The 19949-nt window shown below is 47.3% G+C and overlaps 6 protein-coding genes across 6 annotated transcripts; 4 read left to right on the top strand and 2 right to left on the bottom strand.

Annotated features, from left to right (window-relative positions):
- Positions 1 to 721: 721 nt before the first annotated feature.
- C922_04562 (replication factor A1) lies at positions 722 to 4168 on the top strand (the record flags this gene model as incomplete). Its single annotated transcript, XM_008820145.1, has 1 exon — positions 722 to 4168. The coding sequence occupies one exon, from the start codon at positions 722 to 724 to the stop codon at positions 4166 to 4168; it is 3447 nt and encodes a 1148-aa protein (XP_008818367.1).
- A 1568-nt stretch (positions 4169 to 5736) lies between these two features.
- C922_04561 (hypothetical protein) lies at positions 5737 to 7190 on the top strand (the record flags this gene model as incomplete). Its single annotated transcript, XM_008820144.1, has 2 exons — positions 5737 to 5956; positions 6163 to 7190. The coding sequence occupies 2 exons, from the start codon at positions 5737 to 5739 to the stop codon at positions 7188 to 7190; spliced, it is 1248 nt and encodes a 415-aa protein (XP_008818366.1).
- A 494-nt stretch (positions 7191 to 7684) lies between these two features.
- Positions 7685 to 9652, bottom strand: C922_04560 (molecular chaperone DnaJ; the record flags this gene model as incomplete). The annotated part of the gene is made up of 1 exon (XM_008820143.1): positions 7685 to 9652. One exon carries the CDS (start codon positions 9650 to 9652, stop codon positions 7685 to 7687), a length of 1968 nt encoding a protein of 655 aa, XP_008818365.1.
- A 1561-nt stretch (positions 9653 to 11213) lies between these two features.
- C922_04559 (hypothetical protein) lies at positions 11214 to 14341 on the top strand (the record flags this gene model as incomplete). Its single annotated transcript, XM_008820142.1, has 3 exons — positions 11214 to 13856; positions 14005 to 14088; positions 14267 to 14341. 3 exons carry the CDS (start codon positions 11214 to 11216, stop codon positions 14339 to 14341), a joined length of 2802 nt encoding a protein of 933 aa, XP_008818364.1.
- A 634-nt stretch (positions 14342 to 14975) lies between these two features.
- On the bottom strand, positions 14976 to 16451 carry C922_04558 (hypothetical protein; the record flags this gene model as incomplete). Its single annotated transcript, XM_008820141.1, has 1 exon — positions 14976 to 16451. One exon carries the CDS (start codon positions 16449 to 16451, stop codon positions 14976 to 14978), a length of 1476 nt encoding a protein of 491 aa, XP_008818363.1.
- Positions 16452 to 17532: 1081 nt separating this feature from the next.
- C922_04557 (hypothetical protein) lies at positions 17533 to 19254 on the top strand (the record flags this gene model as incomplete). Its single annotated transcript, XM_008820140.1, has 1 exon — positions 17533 to 19254. The coding sequence occupies one exon, from the start codon at positions 17533 to 17535 to the stop codon at positions 19252 to 19254; it is 1722 nt and encodes a 573-aa protein (XP_008818362.1).
- Positions 19255 to 19949: the final 695 nt, after the last annotated feature.

Raw genomic sequence — 19949 nt, 5'->3', positions numbered from 1 at the left:
GTGGGTATGCATGGATGGAAGTACGTATCTGCGTTTGAGTGTACGGGTGAAAGTGCGCGATCTGGTTTAAACACCCGATTGCACAGAGGCAGGGCCACTCGCGCCTGCACATGTATATACACTCCCCCGCATGTCGTTGCATGAAGAAAAGGGCAAGCAAATGGGGTAAGCAAAAGAGGAATAAGACATTTCTGTTCCGCTCCATTTCTTCTCTCGTTTCGCTCGCAAAAGGGAGATGGCTGAACAACGCTAGTTGGACGCTCCTGTGGATTCTTTCCCCCCCCCCCCCCCCCCCCCCCCCCCCCCCATTGACCGGTCCGAAGTGGACATTTCTTCAGTACGCTGTGTACATCCATGTTAATCGCGTGATAGTTGTCTATGCATGTGTGTGCATTTGTATGCGTTGTATGCAAGTGTAAGCTGTGTATGGAAGTGTATGCAACTGTATGCATTTATTTGCGTGTATGTGGTATGCACCTCTACGAACGGAGCAAATGCCCGAGGAGTGCCCGTGGGATGAGCGCGCACCCTGGTTGAGAAATGTAGACATAGATTCCACACCGGCGGCGCCACAGGCATTACTTCTCAACAAAGTGGACAATCGAAACAGCATCCGCCGTCCAACCAGCTAGCATTTTCACCCACAAACAGAAACATTTACACGGAAATATCCACACAGAGGAACACGCCCACACAAACACAGAGAGAAGCGCAAGCGAAAATGAATAGGAACGAAGAAATTCTTTCCAAGGCGACGCCTAACTTTATATACAAATTTTTCACCGAACCCAGCTCACAGGAAAGCATAGGCTGGTTAAACTCGCAGGTAACGTTAATATGTTTCAGTCAAATGAATGCTGGGGCCAATCAGATTTTTTTAAAAGTCATCGATGGAACCATCCCGCCGCAGTACTATGCCATTCTACACGTGGGGGCGGAGGAACGAGGCATCACCACTACCCCCCTCTCCTATGTAAAGAAATTGATAGCCATAGAAAATTTCTCCATCACAAATTACTATGGGAAGCTTTTCATACTAACAAAAAAGCTTAGAGTGGTTATGAGTGTAGACCACCTGGATATTGAGGACCTCTTTAGGAGGTACCAGCTGCAGAGTATTTCCTACCTGCTACTCAACACAAAAGGGGAAAACGGATCTAAGGATGGGGGCTCTGGAGCCGTCAGAAAATACAACGGAGAGGGGAAAGCCAAAATCAGCAACATTATTTCCCCCTATTCAAATGAACACGGAAATGAGGACAAAACGAGGGAATGTAATTATTACCCCCGTGGAGGGAGCGCAGCAGGAACAGAAGCACAATACAGTAATAATGTCATCCCCCCAGCTAGATATTCCAAATTGAGTGATCGCCAGGAAGGGGACACCAGAGCTGACAACTACGACAGGTGTCAACGGGTGTCGGGAGAAAATTTGATCAGGGAGCCGATGGCCAAGAATGGCACTGCTGCATATGGGGAGAGACAGCCCTATGTGGATAAATCCTCTTACGTGGAGAGGCCTCCGTATAGGGAATCGCTCGCCGGAAGGGACGCCCCACAAAACTACCACCCCGGCAGAATGACAGAAGATACGGGAAGGGGGAAGCAATTCCCTAAAAGATTGAGTGACCCCCCCCTCAACACGGCCAAGTTCGCGCATGGGGAGAGTTCCATCGGTCGTGATTATCTCCCGTACGGTGCAAACGAATTGGAAAGGAACCCCCACGAGGCCACATCTCTCTTGCACCAAAAGAACCCCATTTCGCAGAGGGAGGAGAGCCAGCCCTACAACAAACGAAACAACACCACAGTGTATGACCCGAACGGAGCAAACAGTGCAAATAGGGAAAATAGTGCTTATCGAAGGAACCATTACAGTAGCGGTAAGAGCAGGACGCAAAACATTGCAGGAGAGCTGAACAACAGCAGAAGCGGAAACAGTTACGACCCCGGAGTCGGACCCCTCATGGGCTCAAGCGTGTACAGAGAAGAACCTCCTTTGGAGGAAAACATTAGTAGAAGTCACCCCAAGCCGCACACGAGCAATCCGAAAGCCTATATGTACGAGGGGGAAATGGGGGAAGGACCAGCTGGGTCGGGAGCAGCCACCCCCGGGGAGTATAAGGGTCGATATGCCCTCACTGGGAATAACCCAGAGAGGGGGGGCCCCCCCGAACAGAGGAGCTATTACCAAAGTGGAAGAGGGAACAGCAACATGAGCAAGGGAGGAAGTGGAGCGCGTGACGACTATTACTACCCTCCCCGTGATGCAGAAGAGGGTGATAACTCCAGAAACGTGGATGATGAGGCTTATTACGGAAGGGCGGGGGCCCAACACAGGAATGGCATAGGAAGGGGAAACTCTCATGAGGCGGGCACGAAAATGGCTGCCGGGGGAAGAAATGGTCTGAATTACAACGGAGAGATGGCGAAGCTTAGTAGGAGCGAAGAGGCAATACAGGAGAGGTATGTCCCTTCTGAGGGGGTGACCAATGGAGGGGATTACCGTCCCAGGGGGGTGAGCAATTATGGCCCTTCTGGTATAGGAAGCGGGGGCTATGACAATAACGGAAGTGGCTACCGGGGAGAGGCGGAATCCATCAAGAAGGCGAGGAGGGAAAGTATGGGGAGTCTACAAGAGACGAAGGAAACACTAAACGACATGGAGGAGTATGCAGCAGACAGGAGGTGCGAGACCAAAAGCATTCTTAAAGAAAATACCTCCACTAGGAACAACAGGAAGTGTGCCCCATACCAGCAAAGTAACAATCCAGTAATGAAGATAAATGACGGCATTTTAATGCAAATAAATAAGCTGTCCCAATATTCATCCAAGTGGATAATCAAGGCGAGGGTTCAGTCCAAGGACAACGTGAGAAGGTTCTACTCAGGAAACAAAGAGGGGAAGGTATTTAATATCGAACTCTGTGATGAAGATGGAGAAATCAAAGCAAACTTTTTTGGAAAGGCAGTGGACAAATGGTATGATTACCTGCAAGTGGGAAAAATCTATAAAATTAGTAAAGGAAACATCAAGGCAGCCAACAAAAAATTCAACACACTAAAACATGACTGCGAGATTACGCTGGATGAAAATTCCATTATAGAGTTGTTGGAAGAAAATGATAACATCCCCAAATTTATTTACAACTTTGCATCTATAGATACGATAAAAAATATGAACACAGGTTCGCTAGTCGATGTAATAGGAGTGGTATTCACCTTCCAAGAAATGATGCAGGTACTGATCAAGAAGACAGGACAGTACAAAGAGAAGAGGGACTTAATTCTCATCGATGATAGCAACGAGACCATCAATGTAACTCTCTGGGGAGAACATGCCTTGAAAATTGAAGAAGGGTACCTAAGAGATAACAGCATAATCTCCTTTAAGTATTTAAAAGTTGCAGAGTGGCAGGGGAAAAAGCTGGAATCCCACCCTAAGACCAAGATTGACGTAAACCCAGAAATTGATAGAGCACACATGCTACAGAATTGGTGGAGTAGTAACAAAGAGAACCTTTACAGCTCGGTGAATGTAAACACGAATAGCTTCAACATCGAGTTGCAGAAAACCATTGAAGAAATTAAAAAGGATGTTAATTTGGCTAATGAAGATGCTTTATCAGGGAAAGGGATCGTTTTTACCACCTTCGGTTTTATTGATCATATTTATAACTCCATCCCGGTGTACTCCGCTTGTCCCGATTGCAATAAAAAAATGATTATCAACGTCGTGGAGGAGGAAGAAGACGACATTGATTCATCCCAAATGATGGACCAATCCATGTACTGTGCCAAGTGCAACAAAAATAACACCCCCATATATAACTACTACATAAATCTGAAAATTACAGACAGCACGGACTCCTTGAGGGCCTCTGCCTTTGCTGGGTGCGCTCGTACTATCATGAACGGCCTGTCCGCCGACGAGTTTATGGCCCTGAGGCAGGAGTACGTCACGGATGAGAATATCGAGAATTTCGACCTGATTGAGAAGGCAAAGCTGAAGGAGTTTTTTTTCCGCATCAAGGCATACATGACGTCCCACATGGATGAGCTGAAGAAGAACTACACCATCATCGAGATCATCCCGCTGAGCAAGCTGCTCGTGGAAAACTGCAGGTATTTGATCCGGTCCATCCGCAGCTTGACGGAGAAGCAGTGAGGAAGTGGTGGCAAAGTGGCGCCGAAGTAGCCTCGAAGTAGCGTCGAAGTGATGGCGAAGTGCCGTCCACCCGGTGGCTTACCCGACGTGGAAGCCAAAGTGCGACCCGTCGAGGAAAAGCCCCTTCCAACTGCACATGCCGGAACTGCGCCTCACGTGTCGCCTTCCCCCATATAGCTATACTGTACAGGTAGAGTTCCTCCATGGGCAGGCACTCTGTCCACGTGTATGAACACACATCCTTCCCTTTTTTTTCCGGCCCTTTCTTTGTGTTAAACTTTCGCCAACGCATCCAATTCGCTTTTTTTTTTTCCCCACCCACCCCCGGCATGGGCATGTACATTTACACACAATGTTCACCCTATGGGTATGATTTCGTTTGGGTAAAGAGGAGAAAAGAAATAAAAAAAATAAAATAGAATAAAATAAAATAATAATAATAAAATGTAAAACAGAGGGAACCTTTTCTTTAACACTTTTTTGTTTTATCCTCACTACTTTGCTCTTCTTCGCTATCTCTCTAATTTGAATTTTTTTTTTTTTTTTTCCTTTTTTTTAACTCAAACTGATGATACACTCCACTTTGATTACGTCTTTGATGTGCCACTCCGCAGTGGGACAGGCATACCAGACAGGCATACCAGACAGGCATACCAGACAGGCATACCAGACAGGCGGAATGGTTGCCATATGGAAAAAGCAAACTAACGGTGCTGTTTGAGGAGTGGCTTAATGCTGTTAGGAAGTGGAAGGGGTGGGCTTCCCTGCACGGGGGAGGACAAGGTAGAACAGCTTCTACGTGCTAATTGCTACGTCCAGCTTTTCGAAGGAGGGAAGGAATGCCTATATAATTGAGTAGCGTCGGCCCAAGCGGGGCACACCCTCGTCGATTGGCATCATTTTTAAGGGAGCGCGATTTTGTTGGCCAACCAGAAGGTAAAAACTTCAACCGATTATCCATTTGCTCACATCAGTGTACGTTAAGGCATGCATTGCTAGCAGGTGTGTCTCAATAGGGGGGGGAGCACTACCTGTTGCGGATCCTCCAAAGAACGGTACGAAGGAGTCCGCTGCAAGTTCCATGGGGGGAACAACAATACATGCATTGTGCGTAGCCAACCCCGTGTTCTGAATTCACTCCAGGAGAACAACGCGCGTGGGTTAAGTAACGACATATTGAGTTTTTCAAGTAGCCAAAATTACACACGAGGAAGTGTAACGAGTGAGAGCAAAAAAAAAGAAATTTGTTGACCTGCGAGGGAAGCATATCCTGCATGCAAAACGAGTGGTTTGAAGAGGAAGGCGAGCAAAAAGAAGGGGGGGAAATCGGAGATAATACGCAAGAAGGGGGGCGACACAGCGACGACAGAGTGGAGAAACTCCCCAATCCGTGCAAATACCAACGCGCAAGGCTGTCAGCGCGACGCAGGACCACACCCAACAGACATTCATATTTTCACGGAAAAGAAGAATGAGCCGAATAGGCCCGGAATTGTGGCTCCACTTGACCACCCCAAACTAGAGCCCCCCCCCAGCACCTTTTCCCCCCACCTACCAGTGTCCCCAAGATGCTCGATTACGTGAAGAAGTATATCTACTTCGAACTGCTGTTAATTTTGCGGGCGGTGAACTACTACATTCCGTTAGACAGGCGGTTGAATATCGCAGTGATATTTTACCTGACCCTTTTGGGGCTCATTTATTTGGCCTTTAAGTTTAGGTACCGTGGGGGTAACGGGTCGGGCGACGTCAGTTGGGCCTTCGCCGGGAAACACGTATGTATAGTGGGTAAGTTCGCGCGGACGATGGGGTGTGGATGGGCGGCATGATTGGGTTATACGTGTGTGGATAGGCGGCGTCAGTGGATTATACCTGTGTGGGTTGTACCTGTGTAAGCGGTGAATGCGCCAGTTGTATGTGTAACGGGTGCATGCTGAGTATGACCGCCTCAGGTGGCCCGCGTTCACCCCCCTCCAATGTCTTCTCCCCTCCAGGTGGGTCCGAAGGCCTGGGCCTCTCGCTGGCCAAGCGAATCATTCGGGAAAAGCCACATACCCTAACCATCATGTCGAGGAACCCCACGAAGCTGCGCACAGCAAAGGAAGTTTTAATGCAAGAAGTTAGCATACAAGAGAAGTCTTACAAGGATCTCCTCCAAATAAACATAGTCAAATGCGACATCGGCATGAAGGAATCCATCAATGAGGCCTTCCAAAATGTCCAAACCAATAGCGGTATAGATAAAGTGAAGGACCAAGGGGGAGACAAATCGATGGGGAGTAGCCAAAGGAGGAATAACCCCCCAAACTCTGAGCAGACAAAAGATCAAACGCTAAACGATGTGGATGTCCTCATCTGCAACGCTGCCTATGTGTGTACAGAAGAAAATAGTAAGCTTCAAATGTACGATTTGCTATACACAGTAAACACAAATATTCATGGCAACATTGATATCATCTCGAGAGTGATTACCAACATGAAAAAGAAAAGAGAAGGATTGATTTTGTTTGTTAATTCGGAAGGAGCGCTTTATCCTGTTTATGGTTATTCCTATTATTTAATGAGCAAGACTTGTATGTGGACATACACCTACATTTTGGACCAGGAGTTAAAATACTACAATATTCATTTTGCAAATGCCTTTCTTCCATCCATTGAAACGCCTGGCTATGCACAGGAGAATTTAAAAAAACCCTTTGTCACAAAACGGATTGAAGACTTAACCACCACGGTGGATTCAGATTATGCGGCTGATAAAGTAGTTCGCAAAATTAAGGAGGGGAGGAAATTCCTAACGCTGGATCTTAACGGCTTCATGTTGTCTGTTTTGCACAGTGGGTACAGGAATCCGGAGTCCTACTTTGATTACTTAGTTTGCGTCTCCTTCTGTGGCGTCTTCGTCTTTGTGTCTTCCCTCTACAAGCTCTACATGGAGCACATTATCCGGAGGAACGTCTTCCACTCAGTGGAGGCGGTACCCTCTGGGGGGTACCCTACCCGGGTCTTTCCCCCCTCAATTTGACTGCCCAATTCGGGTCACTTTTACGGACATATTCCTTCGTAGATTCGTTAATCTTGCATTATTTTTTTTTTTTTCACCACAGTATATATGTTATCATGTGACTCATTTATTTTCACCTGGGCAAGCACTCGCATGGGTCCTTTTTTCCATACGTATCGCCGTGCTACTCCATGTCGGCATTTCTCACGCCGCTTTCTCCACCGAAGACGTCGCATTGGGAGGGTCCCTTCCTCTTTAAAAGGAAGACTGTTTCGCCGTTTGTTACTTCGCGTGGGTGTTTTTAAAAAGCAGTAGGAATGGGCACGGGCGCAGGTATACGCAGGTATGCGCAGACATACACATATACATACGTATACACATATAAAGGCATGTTCATGTGGACATGTACGTGTGCGCGCCACGAACGAGCGCAACGGTGGCACATTTGAGGGGGGTGGAGGGGTTAAAAACAAAAATGGGAGAGGGCGGCTTCCCAAAGAAAGCAAAGGTGAAGCCTAACTTTTGGGCCTCAACTTGTCTGATATCCATTTCTTGGCACAGGAAAAGGTGGAGGAGGAATTTCTCCCTCTGGCTTCCGTCCCGCCCGGCTGGTACGAATCCGCCGACTGGTACGTATCGGCCGAGTGGTTACTACCATTGATTGTGTTATCATGGTGGCCACCAGAAGAGTTGATCTTTTCCGCTGTGTCGTCCATCTTATAGGACGAGTTCCCTGCCTTGTTCGTGTTCATATTGGTACTGGTCGTGGTGGACTGGTCGAAGCTGCTCGTATGCCTTGCAGAGCCGTCCCCACTGGAGTGCGCCGTATTCATATTGTTGTGTAGTCGTGTGTCTTTGTTCACCTCTCCGTGTGCTTCTCCACGGTGGGCCTGCTCACCTTGCCTTGTCGATTTCGGAGGGGGCGGCGGAATAGGAACGTTCGAATCGTTGCAATCGTTGGAGTGATTTGAGTCGTTCTTGCCCTCCCAGTTGTTGACGTTGTTCTTCTTTTTCTGCGAGATTGGTGGCGGTTCCGGGATGTGATTCTCCGCCCCCTTCGCGGCTCCTGCTTCCCGGGAGATGCGCACACTGCCACTGCTGATATTGCTCCCAGTGCTGCTACTGTTTCCACAGCTGCCGCTACCACCGCCGCTGTTACCCAGGTTGGCCTTCTCCGCGGCGTCGTCCCTGCCCTGGTTTAGCTCAATTCGATTGAACTCCTCAATCAGCTCGACCTGCCTGGGGGTCAACCTGTCTGGGATCTTCAAACTAAATTTTACTATCAAGTCGCCATTCGTATGAGAGTCAACCTTGCAAGGACCTTTCCCTTTAAGTATTCTCTCCGAATTGGGATAAGTCTTAGGTCTGATGAGGAGATCCATATCTCCATTAAGCGTGGGAACCTTAATCACTCCGCCGAGTAGGCACTGCTTCATGGTTAAGGGGACCTCCACATGTATATTGTCATCGACCCATTTGAAGATCTTATGAGGTTCGATATTTATCGTGACAAACAGGTGACCATTTTTCCCACCTCTATAACCTGAGTGTCCCTGATTTGGTATCCTCATTTGCATTCCTTTCTTAATCCCCGGAGGGATATCTAGGGTAATATTTTTCGTTTGGAATTTCACTCCGCTTCCAGAGCATTGCTTACAAGGGTTATTAATAATCTGTCCATTGCCTGAGCAATTTCTACAGGGGACTCCAATGATGATTGGCCCCCTCTCAATTCTTTGGATGCCCGACCCGTTACACACTTTACAGATAGTTAAGTTCGTCCCTGGTTTTTTTCCCGAGCCGTTACAGCTATTACAGGACACTTTGACGTTCAGACGGATGTTTTTTTCACACCCTTTTATTGCCTCCATAAATTTGAGAGTAATTTCTGTTTGGATATCTTCTCCCCTGGTGGACGTAGTCTTCGATCCAGCCATGTTGCTAAACATCTCGGCAAAATCAGTAAACATGAATGAGGCATCTCCAAAGCCGGAAAAGGCTCCTTCGAAGTTAGAAGCAGATCCAGAAGAGGCATGTCCATCGTAATTCATATCATCTGTCATTCCTGTTTTGTCGTAAAATTCTTTCTTCTTCGGATCGGATAGAAGTTCGTATGCTGCCGTTATGGAGGCCATTTTCTGCTTTGCATCTGGGGAGGGATTAATATCTGGGTGATACTTCTTGGCCAGCAAGCGAAACTGCTTCTTAATTTCATTCGTCGTGGCGTTTCGGGACAACCCCAGCACGGTGTAGGGGTCTTGGTTGAAGCATCTCCTCGAGATGTTTATGTTCCTCCTGGCGAGGTGCCATGGGATGGCCTCGCACCCCCTGCCAGTGCCACCGCTTCCAATTCCGCCTCCTATGCCACTTCCAATGCCGCTTCCGACGCCGCTGCCACCCCTGAGCACCTGCGTGAATAGGGTCCGCTCGAGCAGCAACTTCTCATTCCACGCCTTCCTGAGGATTCGCAGCGGGCCTACCATCTTGGCATCATGTCAGGGGGGCGAAATGGGGCCAACGGGGTGGCACTGTATTGTCAACGGAGGGAAACCTGCCGGGGATCTTCCAAACGTGTGTACTGCAAATGGCGCGGCGTGGTCACTGCTATATCTTTACATTCGCGCCAGCCTAAGTGATACTCCCACGAAGCGTTGCTCAAAATGGAGGGCTGGCGCTGCTACACAGGGGAAGAGGAAGTTCTCCGAACGGAAGTCCCAATTGTGCTATCTCGTTTCGATTGAATGAACTGCTACAAGGCGGGGCGCACCTATGTGTTGACCTCCGAGCAGAGGAGTGATTTTCTTTTTTCCTCAAAAATGGGGGGGACACATATACTCAGGAAAAAATAGCTACCACTTGTTGAAGCGCGGAAAAGGGAGGTCGCAGGGGTTCCTAGCAGATGTGGATCGGCAATCCATTTTTTCGCGAAAGCTGCGCCAAAAGGGGGCATCAAAGAAGGGAGAAGCAGAAAGGGGGAAGGAAAAAAGGGAAAGCAAAAAGGAGCATGCAAAAAGGACCAAGCAGAAAGGAGGCCATCCCCTTATGACGAAATATAACCATATGGAATTCACCAAATGGGAAAAGAAAAAAAAAAAAAAAAAAAAGTTTTTCTCCCCTTCCGCGTATGTATATCCAGTATACACGCTTCGCACCACCCGCATGGCGCTTAACTGTGCCCTACACCATTTTGTACTTCGCGTTGTACCGTAAGCCCAGTGAAGATGCAGAAAAAAAGGAACCAGCCACGCGGCGCCCGTATGGAAATACATGGGGTCATAACTTTTTACGGGTAAATGCTGCCAGGTGAAGGACACTCTCTTTAACGTATGAAGCGCTGCATCTTTCGGAGCATGGCGAATCGTTTCTACCATTTTTTTTTTGCCTATTTTTCTTACGTTATTCTACAAATGGCGGAACCACTTCTCCGTCCTGCTAGCTAGCCAACCGAACCCACGTTGTTACATCCCCGATTGGTGTCAAAGTAGGGCGTAAGAGGGGGAAGAAACAAAATATGGACTTCCTGAGCGGAACAGGCGAGACGGACCATCATCCAAGGAGTAAAACCATCTTTGACTGAGCCATTCAGTGTTGCGTTTTCTATCTCAGAGCGGTGGGGAAACGTGGTATGTGGGTGCTTGCTTTCTTCGCATGTGTTTAATCCTATACAGCATGTGACCTGGTGCACTCTTTTAAAATTAGCCTAAATGGATACAAAAATGTAACTTTAAGGATGAACTGCCCCTAATCATTCGCCTTTCCACTGTGCTATTTTGTTTTATTTTCTTTTTTTTCTTCCTTTTTGTAAGAATTTCCCTTGCGAGGTGCACGTCCTCTTTGTTTCTCCGTCAAGAAAGAGCTTTATTACCTCCTTGGGGTAAAAAAGGGTCCCAACTTTGTTCCGTCCCTCCATTCGTATCAGCGACTCATCTGTGGAGAGACGCAATTGGGCATTTTCTTCCCAATTTGAGCATACCCGTGTGGGCGCGTTGAAACGGGGAACTTGAAGCGGGGCTTCCAGACGCGCCCCTCATGGGAGACAGCCGAATGGAGGTCCTGCCAGCTGGGTTTTCGGATTTTCGAGACCGGGCCTACTGGAATAGCTTCTTTCAATTTTTCGACAAGAAAAATTTCGAGTGGTATGGCAATTACGGCGATGTGCGGCACATCGTTTATCGGTGCATACGGGGGCGGCTGCGCTATTTCGCTGGGGGAAGCGGTGGTGAAGAGAGCGGCAAGCGGAACGGTCAACCGGATGGCGAAGGGGATGGCCAACTGAACGGTCAACCGGATATCCAACCGGATAGCCATCTCAACGGTCAACCAGATGGCCAATCGAACGATCAACCGCATAACCAACGAATTAACAAAAACTGCCTGCTCATAAACCTGGGGTGCGGGAACTCCCATCTGAGCTACGAACTCTTCCAAGACGGGTTCCGCAACATTGTAAATCTAGACTACTCAGATGTAGTGATCCAAAAAATGAAGCAAAAGTTCGGAGACAAAATGGATTTCATAAATATAGACATGAGCAATGCTGAGAAGTTTGATCATGTCCTATACAAATTGGAAGAAGAGTCAAAAAAGAAGAAAGTGGATTACAAAATATTTTTTGACAAAGCCTTCCTAGATGCATATATATCATGCGAAAGAAATGAGGAGGAAATCTGCAAAAGGAATGCCAAGAGTTACTTCTCCCTTGTCTTTAAGCACTTGAAGAAGGGAGACTTATTCATTGTTATCACCCTTGCCCAGTATTATATAATTAAGGAGGTTATTCGAAATGTGTACCACGAGGATATCATGTTGGAGGTGTTCCCCTTTTTTTTAAAACAGAATAGAAGCGACTTCAAGTACCACCCCTTCGTTTTCGCCTTCTATCGAACTGATAAGGGGGGCAAAAAGTTCCAGGCATATTTTATCAACCCAGAAATGGGGACCAGCAATGCCATTTCGTTGTGGAAGTTACCCAGTGAAATTAACGAGACGAGGGGAAATCTAAATCTTCACATTTTTAAAAAAGGGAAGAGAAGAGTCCTAGATATTTACAATACGAAGCTGAATAGGTGTGACTACAACGTGGTTGTTTATGACTCATGCCTGGAGCGCGCCACTTACAACACGGTCGTTGTTGTTGTCCCGCTTGGCTACGAGTTTCACTCGCTTTACTGCACTACGGAGGGGAACGAGGAGTTGGCTTCCAAGGCACGGACGAGGAGGCTCCTCCTGGTGATGAGGTCGAACTTTTTGGCCCCCTCCTGTCAAGATGGCGGGGTGAGCCAGCGAAGTGAAGTGTGCAGCCAGGCGGACCTTCCTCAGAGTGACAAACGGGAAAGCCCGGCGCCCGTCACTCAAAATAGGGAGAACCCCGACAATGTGCAGCATGGCGGGTACAGTCAGAGGGAGCAGAGTCGAAAAGAGGGCACCGCCGCGGCAAAAGTGAAGGCACATCAAATATACCCGCGCGAGAGCAACCAAGTGAGCGGCAACAGTCCGCTGAGAGGCCACAACCAACTGCACACCGAGCACTCAGTTAACGTCCTGCTGGAGTGCATCAAAAATGAGCTAACAAATATTTTGAACGAGGTGGGCCTTCCCAATTCGGACAACTTCCCCATCATGGTGTTAAACGAGAGCGTAAAGAACTGCAGAGTGATTGCGCAGAGGAAGTCGCACTACGCGTCTGGAATCATCATAAGGGACCTCCTCGTAACGGAGGAGTTTCTCGCCGAAAATTTTAACTCAGACGGGGCGCACGACAGGGGCTTCGAAAGTGGAAAGAGTAAAAAGCAGCGCAGCGGGGAAGGGGGCGGCAGAGAGGGGGACACTCAAGGGAGAGGCCAAAATGGAAGCCAAAATGGAAGCCCACAGGCAAACCAACAGCACAGTCAACACAACGTGAAGGAAACCCTTCGAGCCATCCTGAAGAACCAACAGGAGAGACGCTCCTACTTTGAAAAAAAAAAAATTTACAAAAGGCAAATGATATTTTCATACGACCCGTTAACAGTGCAGTCCGAGCTAATATACACTCTGGAAAGGGAGAAAAAAAAAAAAAGAAAAAAAAAAAAGGACAAAGTGGCGGACAAGATGGTGGACACCCCCCACTTCGAGTACATCGAATCGGCCAGCCAGTATCACATAAGCTTCTGCTGCAGTCTCTTCTTCGTGATAAGGGATAAGCACAGGGAGGCCCCTAACTTTTTCAACATTTGCATTTTGGGCGGAGGTACCAATGTCTTCTCAAACATACTCAAGTCCATTTTTGCCGATTTTAACTTGCACCTGGACATCGTCGAAATTGACGAGACGGTAAAATCTTTTTACTATCTTTTCTGTGATGAGCAGATGGAGGAAAATAAAAAGCACAGGACAAATTATATCATTAACGATTCGCACGATTATGTAAAGAATCATTCTCAGTCTCAATTTTACCATGCCATCTTTGTCGACATTAACAATGCGCAAAACTCCTACGTCAAAATCGATGGCTACAAGGTGTACGTCACTTGTCCGCACATACAATTTTTGGATGAAGAAAATGTGCGCAGTGTTAAGCGTCTTTTGAAGGACTATGGGGTGCTTGTAATTAATGTGTTGACACGGGATGGCACTGTGAGGAAACATATTCGCCTGTTCTTCAAGACGATCTTCGCGTCTGTCATTAGTATCCCCTCTGCAAATAAGGTGAGCGCGGTTTAAGAGGAAGTCACGCAGAGTGATAAAGGTGCATGTTAGCACTCCACCCTGGTATGCACTAGTGCCTATACTTATCTGTGCAGTACCCTGTGAACGTCCCTTTTATATGCAACACACTTCTTTTCTCCCCCCGCAGGAAATTAACGAGGTCTTGATCTGCAGCTCGGAGGATATAACCCCAGAAAGGGTTTCTGCCTTCCAAAGGAGTCTCATCAGAATGGTACGCCCTCCGTGAATCATCGCCATTTGCAGAGCCCCTCTCCGTTTCGGCGAATGGTGGATATATTTTAGCGCGCCTCTCACCACTGACATGAGTCCACACGCACTTAGGAGCACATATGGTTATCCACGCGTACACATTTCTGTACACGCATCTTCCCTACCTCTCCACCTCGCAGATTAGAACAAACTACAATCGGTGGTTCCTAAATTTTGACTTGAAGAACATCCTCAATAATGTTAATGTTTTGTAAAGCTAGGGCAATGTGACGAAAGAGGACACCTGCATGTACATTTATGTGTACTTCTAGCCGCACATACGTATGACAAGGCTTGTTACCCCACATCCCCAACCCTGTTGGAAAAGGAGAAAACAAAGGTTCCCTTTTGTAGCCTTTTTCGCTAGCCACGTGGATTCTGTTTTCTCCCCAAATGGTGGAACACTCCACGGTGACTTTCTAACAGGTTACTATTTTGAGGGCATAAACCAAGGCGGTGGAAAAGGAGGTCCGGTCCCCCCCGTTGGGGGTTTCTTCACATAAGAAGCATTAACTATAGGCGCGATGACGCGATATGCGCGTGTGCAAGTAGGACATGACAAATTTTTAACAGTTACAAACATATGGATAAATTCGCAAAGGGGGGAGTGGTGACACGCGGAAGGCAGTTAGAAGAGTGTTCCACTCAACAATGGGGAGAATCCTCCTCATGTTTCACAAAAGGGGGAAAAGAAAAATTAAGTTATAAAAGCACATGACGCAAAAAAAAGATGAGATGATGTGTGCCAACAAAGTGGTGATAGAACAACTTAAAAAAAGAAGAAGAAGCAGGAGAAGAAGCAGTGTTTCGTGCCCCCACTTCCCTAACGCGCTATACGCCCTACACCCGCTACTGCTCCGTGACGAATATTTTTTTCTTCTCCGGAATGGGCAGCTGGTCTGGGTCCTTCGAGTGCTTGACTCTGTTATTCTCGCGCCTCTTCTTGGCCTCTAGCATCACCTTCTTCTTGTCGGACATGCTCTTGATGAGCGCAGGGACATGGTGATGATCTCTGATGCGTCTAATTTCCTTCAGCGAGGAATATTTCTCCTTCAGTTTATTTCGGTAGTTTATGGCTTGTTTTTCCTTGTACGACAAAACACCAGATGGTTCATGGGCGCAAGATTTCCATATACGAATACACATGTCTGAGCTTCCGGTGTAGACGTATTTGGCGTCTAAGCTAAACTTACAGCAAAGGACATGCTGCATTCTCTTTGTGTGGTACACATCATAGCTCCTTGATTCATCGCTATTAAATAATCTAACTGTCTTGTCATACGAACAAGCAACAAATTTGTCTCCAATGGGAGAGTAATCAACATCCAGCACAGCATTTACAAACCCTTTGTGCACAAGAGTAGCAGTTTTTAAGTACCTCATGTCAAAGGTGTAAAGGTTTGAATCTTCATTGGCCACGACAAACTGTTTTGGGTTCATATTATTCCAACTTAGCGAATTGCATCTGTATTTTAGGAATATTTTCTTGATCGGCGTCTTGGCTCTTATGTCAGCTAGCCCTATAGAGTTATCCGAAAGAGTTAACCCAACTAGGTTTCTCTGTGAGTAATTGAACTTCACGTAATATATGTATTCACTGTTGTAATCGAAACTTGCTATGGCATTGTTTCGGTAGTAGTCCCAGACATCCAGGTGTTGGCTGCCTGATATGATTAGCGGCTCTGAGAAATGCTTATCGATGCTGTTGGGCACGCTTTTGCAAACATAGATCTTTTTTGGCGTCACTTCGTCGGACAGATGGTTCAGGTTCTGCATATTTTGGCTGGCCACAAGCGCGCCCGAGGCGAGAGAGCGCTGAGAAGCGATCAGGCTGTTTGCGGCCAGACTGCTCGCGGCGAAGTTGCTGGCATTCTCCTGGCCGCCCAGCTCGCTCACCCCCCTGCTCTTCTCGATAGCCCACTGCTTAATGTACTTGTCGTCGCCACAACTGAAGAGGAATTTCTCGTCGTGACTGACGCACAGCCCCCTCACGAATCCTTCGTGGGCCTTCACTTTTCTAATTAACACTTTATTCAGCACATTCCAAATGTTAATGAAGCCGTTACAGCTCCCGCTGTACAGATCAGTTAGGGACTTATTTGACACACAGAGTGATCGGACTGAATCGTCGTGTCCATCCAGACACTTAACTAATGGCTTGGCAAAAATTTTATCTATTTTCGTTGCATTTAGGGCCCTCTTATATTCTATTTCCCTCTGGAAGAGGTGAATGTTAGGGTCGACGCTTCTGCTATGTTTGTAGGTGGAGGCCCCCGGGTTGTTCTTGTATTCCTCCGGGTTCCTGTGAAGGATCTTCACTTCCATGTTGGTTTGGTGGAGCGCCTCTTCCGTGCTACCTGTGGATCGGCTGTTGCGGCGGATCAACCGTTGCTGGGGAGTCGACTGCTGCTGGAGGGTCAACCGTTGGTAGCGGCTGAACTCCTTTGCGGGAGACTCCACGGATGCGCTTCCTTTCCCCCGACTGTTCTTCTGAGCAATTTCTTTGTATTCATCCCCTTGGGGCTACTCTTGTCCCTTCTGTTTCTTCTGCGTAGTGATCCAATTATGTGAAAAAAATGGGGCGCATTTCCTCTCTTATAGGTTGTTAGCATATGTTATGCCCAAGTGAACAACCGCAACTGCGATGCGTTTTGGCCTTACTAAGATATGATATGCCTCTGTTTGGTGGCCCTCGGTGCGGTGAAGTTTCTCTTCGGCTGAACTTACGAACTAGTTGGTTGGCGCCACGTCGGCGTTGCGATTTTGCTGCGATATGTACATATAGTAGGTATTATTATGTATATTTTTATTTTATTATATTTTATTTTTTTATTTTTTATTTTTTTTTTTTTTTGCAAAGTACCGCTCACTTTTTTGAAGCGAATTTTTTTTTTTTTTTTCCCCTAAATTCGCTGCCCCAGGTTCTGGAGATCCCAGAGTTGAAATTTCAATTAGTTGAAAGATTCTTCAGAAGGGGGGAGAAAAGCACAAGAGAGGCCAATTGGGCTGCATAACGAAATACGTAACCCCGCAGAGCCACTTGTCGCATCAGCAGGATAGATGAGTTGAATTGCGGGAAGGGCGAGGAAACGTGATGGTCCCCAAATGCCAATTCGCAAGTGAATGCGGCAAGGGGGCTGCTTTGGTTGTCCCTGCAAGACTGAGTCCCCCCTTTCCTGCGTTCTCACAAAAGAGGGGGGAAAGCACCGCATTGACGAAACACCCGCCCCAAAGGAGAGTATACACACATATATGAAGGCCAAGCAAAATGGTAAGTGTCCAACGCTGCTGCGGCTTTGTGTACAGCTGCGCAGTGCGGCAGACACACGTCTTTTTATAGTTGGTGCTCTGGAGAAAAAAACTCGCCTTTCCAGGGTGACCATTTTCTACGTGTAAAAGGATAACGATGGTTCTCCTATCGGATCGTTGTGATGTTACTCCTATGTGGAGGCGAAGCACGCGTCTTCTGTTCGCTCATCTGTTCCCCCATTTGTTGCAGGCGACCCTGGCGGACACATTCCTGCAGGATCTGGAAGACCTGGAGTTTGAGGAAGAAAGTAACTTTGTCGATTTTGGTGCAGAAAAGAAACAAGGTGAAGAAGGCGAAGGTGATAAGATCAGCCAGGTAGAGGAGGCCAAGTTCCAGGAGGGTGACTACGAAGAAATTGTTGATGCGATCGAAGAGTTCCTAAACGAAAAGATAAAAAAAAAGGAAAGGAAAATATCTGAATTGCTCTATGACGAGGACTTCCTCAAAATAATGAACAGCATCAGGAACTATGTCATGGAGGAGGAGAACGGCGAAGGGGGGGAAGGTGCAGAAGGTGGTGAAGCGACTGATGATGCTGAAGCTGGAGAAGGCCGTCGGGCTAAAAAGCGAAGGAGAAAAGGGCAGTCATCTGGAGAAGGCGAGGAGGTGGATGATCTAGAAGAAGATGCGAATGAGGACGCCGCCGCTTCCAACAACGCCGACGAAGTGCTGATGGAAAAGTGCATCGACCTGATAATCCAAATAGACACGGAAATCCTAAACATCCACAAGTACGTAAAGGATATCTACTCGACGAAATTCCCAGAGCTGGACTCCATCGTGTATACCCCCCTGGAGTACATCAGCGTCGTGAGCAAAATAAAAAACGAAAGTGATTTGAAGAATATTGACTTCTCCGACATCTTGCCTAACACCACTGTCATGGCAATCACCGTCGCGTCAAGTATGACCACAGGGATAAACCTATCTGACCAATCGCTAAAGAATTGCCTGTCCTTCTGTAATGAGGCATTAGAATTGAACGAAAACAGACGAATGATTTTGCTATACTTAGAGAGCAAGATGTTTCTGCTTGCCCCCAATTTGACCATGCTACTAGGCAGTGCATTAACAGCTCGCTTAATTAGCTCCGTGGGGTCGTTAAAGAATCTTTCCATGACATCATCTCAGAACCTTATAGTGGTAGGGAGCTCGAAGAAGTCGGTCCTTGGCCTTAGCAATGTGCGGAAGACATTCGGAATAGGGATTTTAAGTACCTCCGAAATTGTACAGAGCGTGCCTGATGCATTTAAAAAAAAAGCCATCACTTTGCTAGCTGGCAAGTGTAGTTTAGCATCTCGAGTGGACTATTTTAAAAAATATTCGGAGGGACAATATGGGTTGCTACTACGAGAAAACTTAATTAATCATTTAATAAAATTACAAGAGCCTCCTCCAATGAAGCAGAAGAAAATCCTCCCCATGCCTGATGAGAAGAGGAAACGAAAAAGAGGAGGCAAGAGACATAGGAAGTTAAAAGAAAAGACGGAGATCACTGAACTGAGGAAGCAGATTAATAGGCTGCCCTTTGGACCCAACTCCAATGAAGACTTCTACACATTCACCGATCAAAATGCAGCTTTGCTGAATTCTAACCTCACCAAATTGAAGTATCAGTCTAAGCAGAAGGTGAATAATGTGGCCAAGAAAAAGAACCTCTCCGTGCACTCCAGTGGAGTAACTGGGGGCTTGTCGTCCTCCCTGATCTTCACCCCCCTGCAGGGCATCGAGCTGTTCAACCCGTCCGTCGTCAACCCGAGGCGGGACCCCGTCGAGAACAAGTACTTCTCTAGCAAGGCCCAATTCCGCAAGGTGTAGCGGAGGAGCCGTGTAACCGTGTAGCGGCATAAGGGGTATGTCGATGGGGGTGCTGCCAGGGTGGTCCACTCCGGAATGGCCCAATTGTGACCTCTTCCCATTTTTCCGCGAAGCGGTATGCCTAACCGTACCACTTCGTCGTCGCCCCGGATATAGGCCCACCCTTTCGGAACTTATCCCCTGCTTAATTGGCGCGCTGATTATTCCCATTTCACCCCATCCTTGAGTTACGAACTTGCACTTTTCCCTTTACATTTGTTTTTCTGTTTCGTTGCCCCGCGCCACTGCGCGCTTTTATTTTAAACTGTAACTTTTCCTTCCCTTGTTTGTAAAAATTCGCCAAAAAAAATAAAGCACACCTCCATGTGAGTGTACCAATGGGGTTGCCCCGAAACACACCAAAGTGAAAAGGTGCCAAGCGGTACGTTTGAAGGAATCGGTTGCCTTCCTGCGAAGGGAAAGCAGTTTGAGGTTATGTAACTGTCGAGGCGGGATGTGGTGAACTATGCACAATTGTAGGCTACTAAAGCGGCCATACTTCCTGTTCATGTTTATTTTCATCTTCCTGTTCATCTTCATGTGTTTTTTTCTTTCTTTTCTTGTTGGGGGAGAGAGGCAACTGGGCTTGATCGCGCCTAGCTGTGCTCTCCACATGTTCCTCCCCGAAGAGTGTCTCCTCTTCCCCGCCCCTGCGC

The sequence above is a fragment of the Plasmodium inui genome (assembly GCF_000524495.1).
Source record: "Plasmodium inui San Antonio 1 unplaced genomic scaffold supercont1.25, whole genome shotgun sequence".
In the NCBI taxonomy this organism is placed as follows: Eukaryota; Apicomplexa; class Aconoidasida; order Haemosporida; family Plasmodiidae; genus Plasmodium; species Plasmodium inui.
This window is presented reverse-complemented; position numbering and strand designations above follow the sequence as displayed.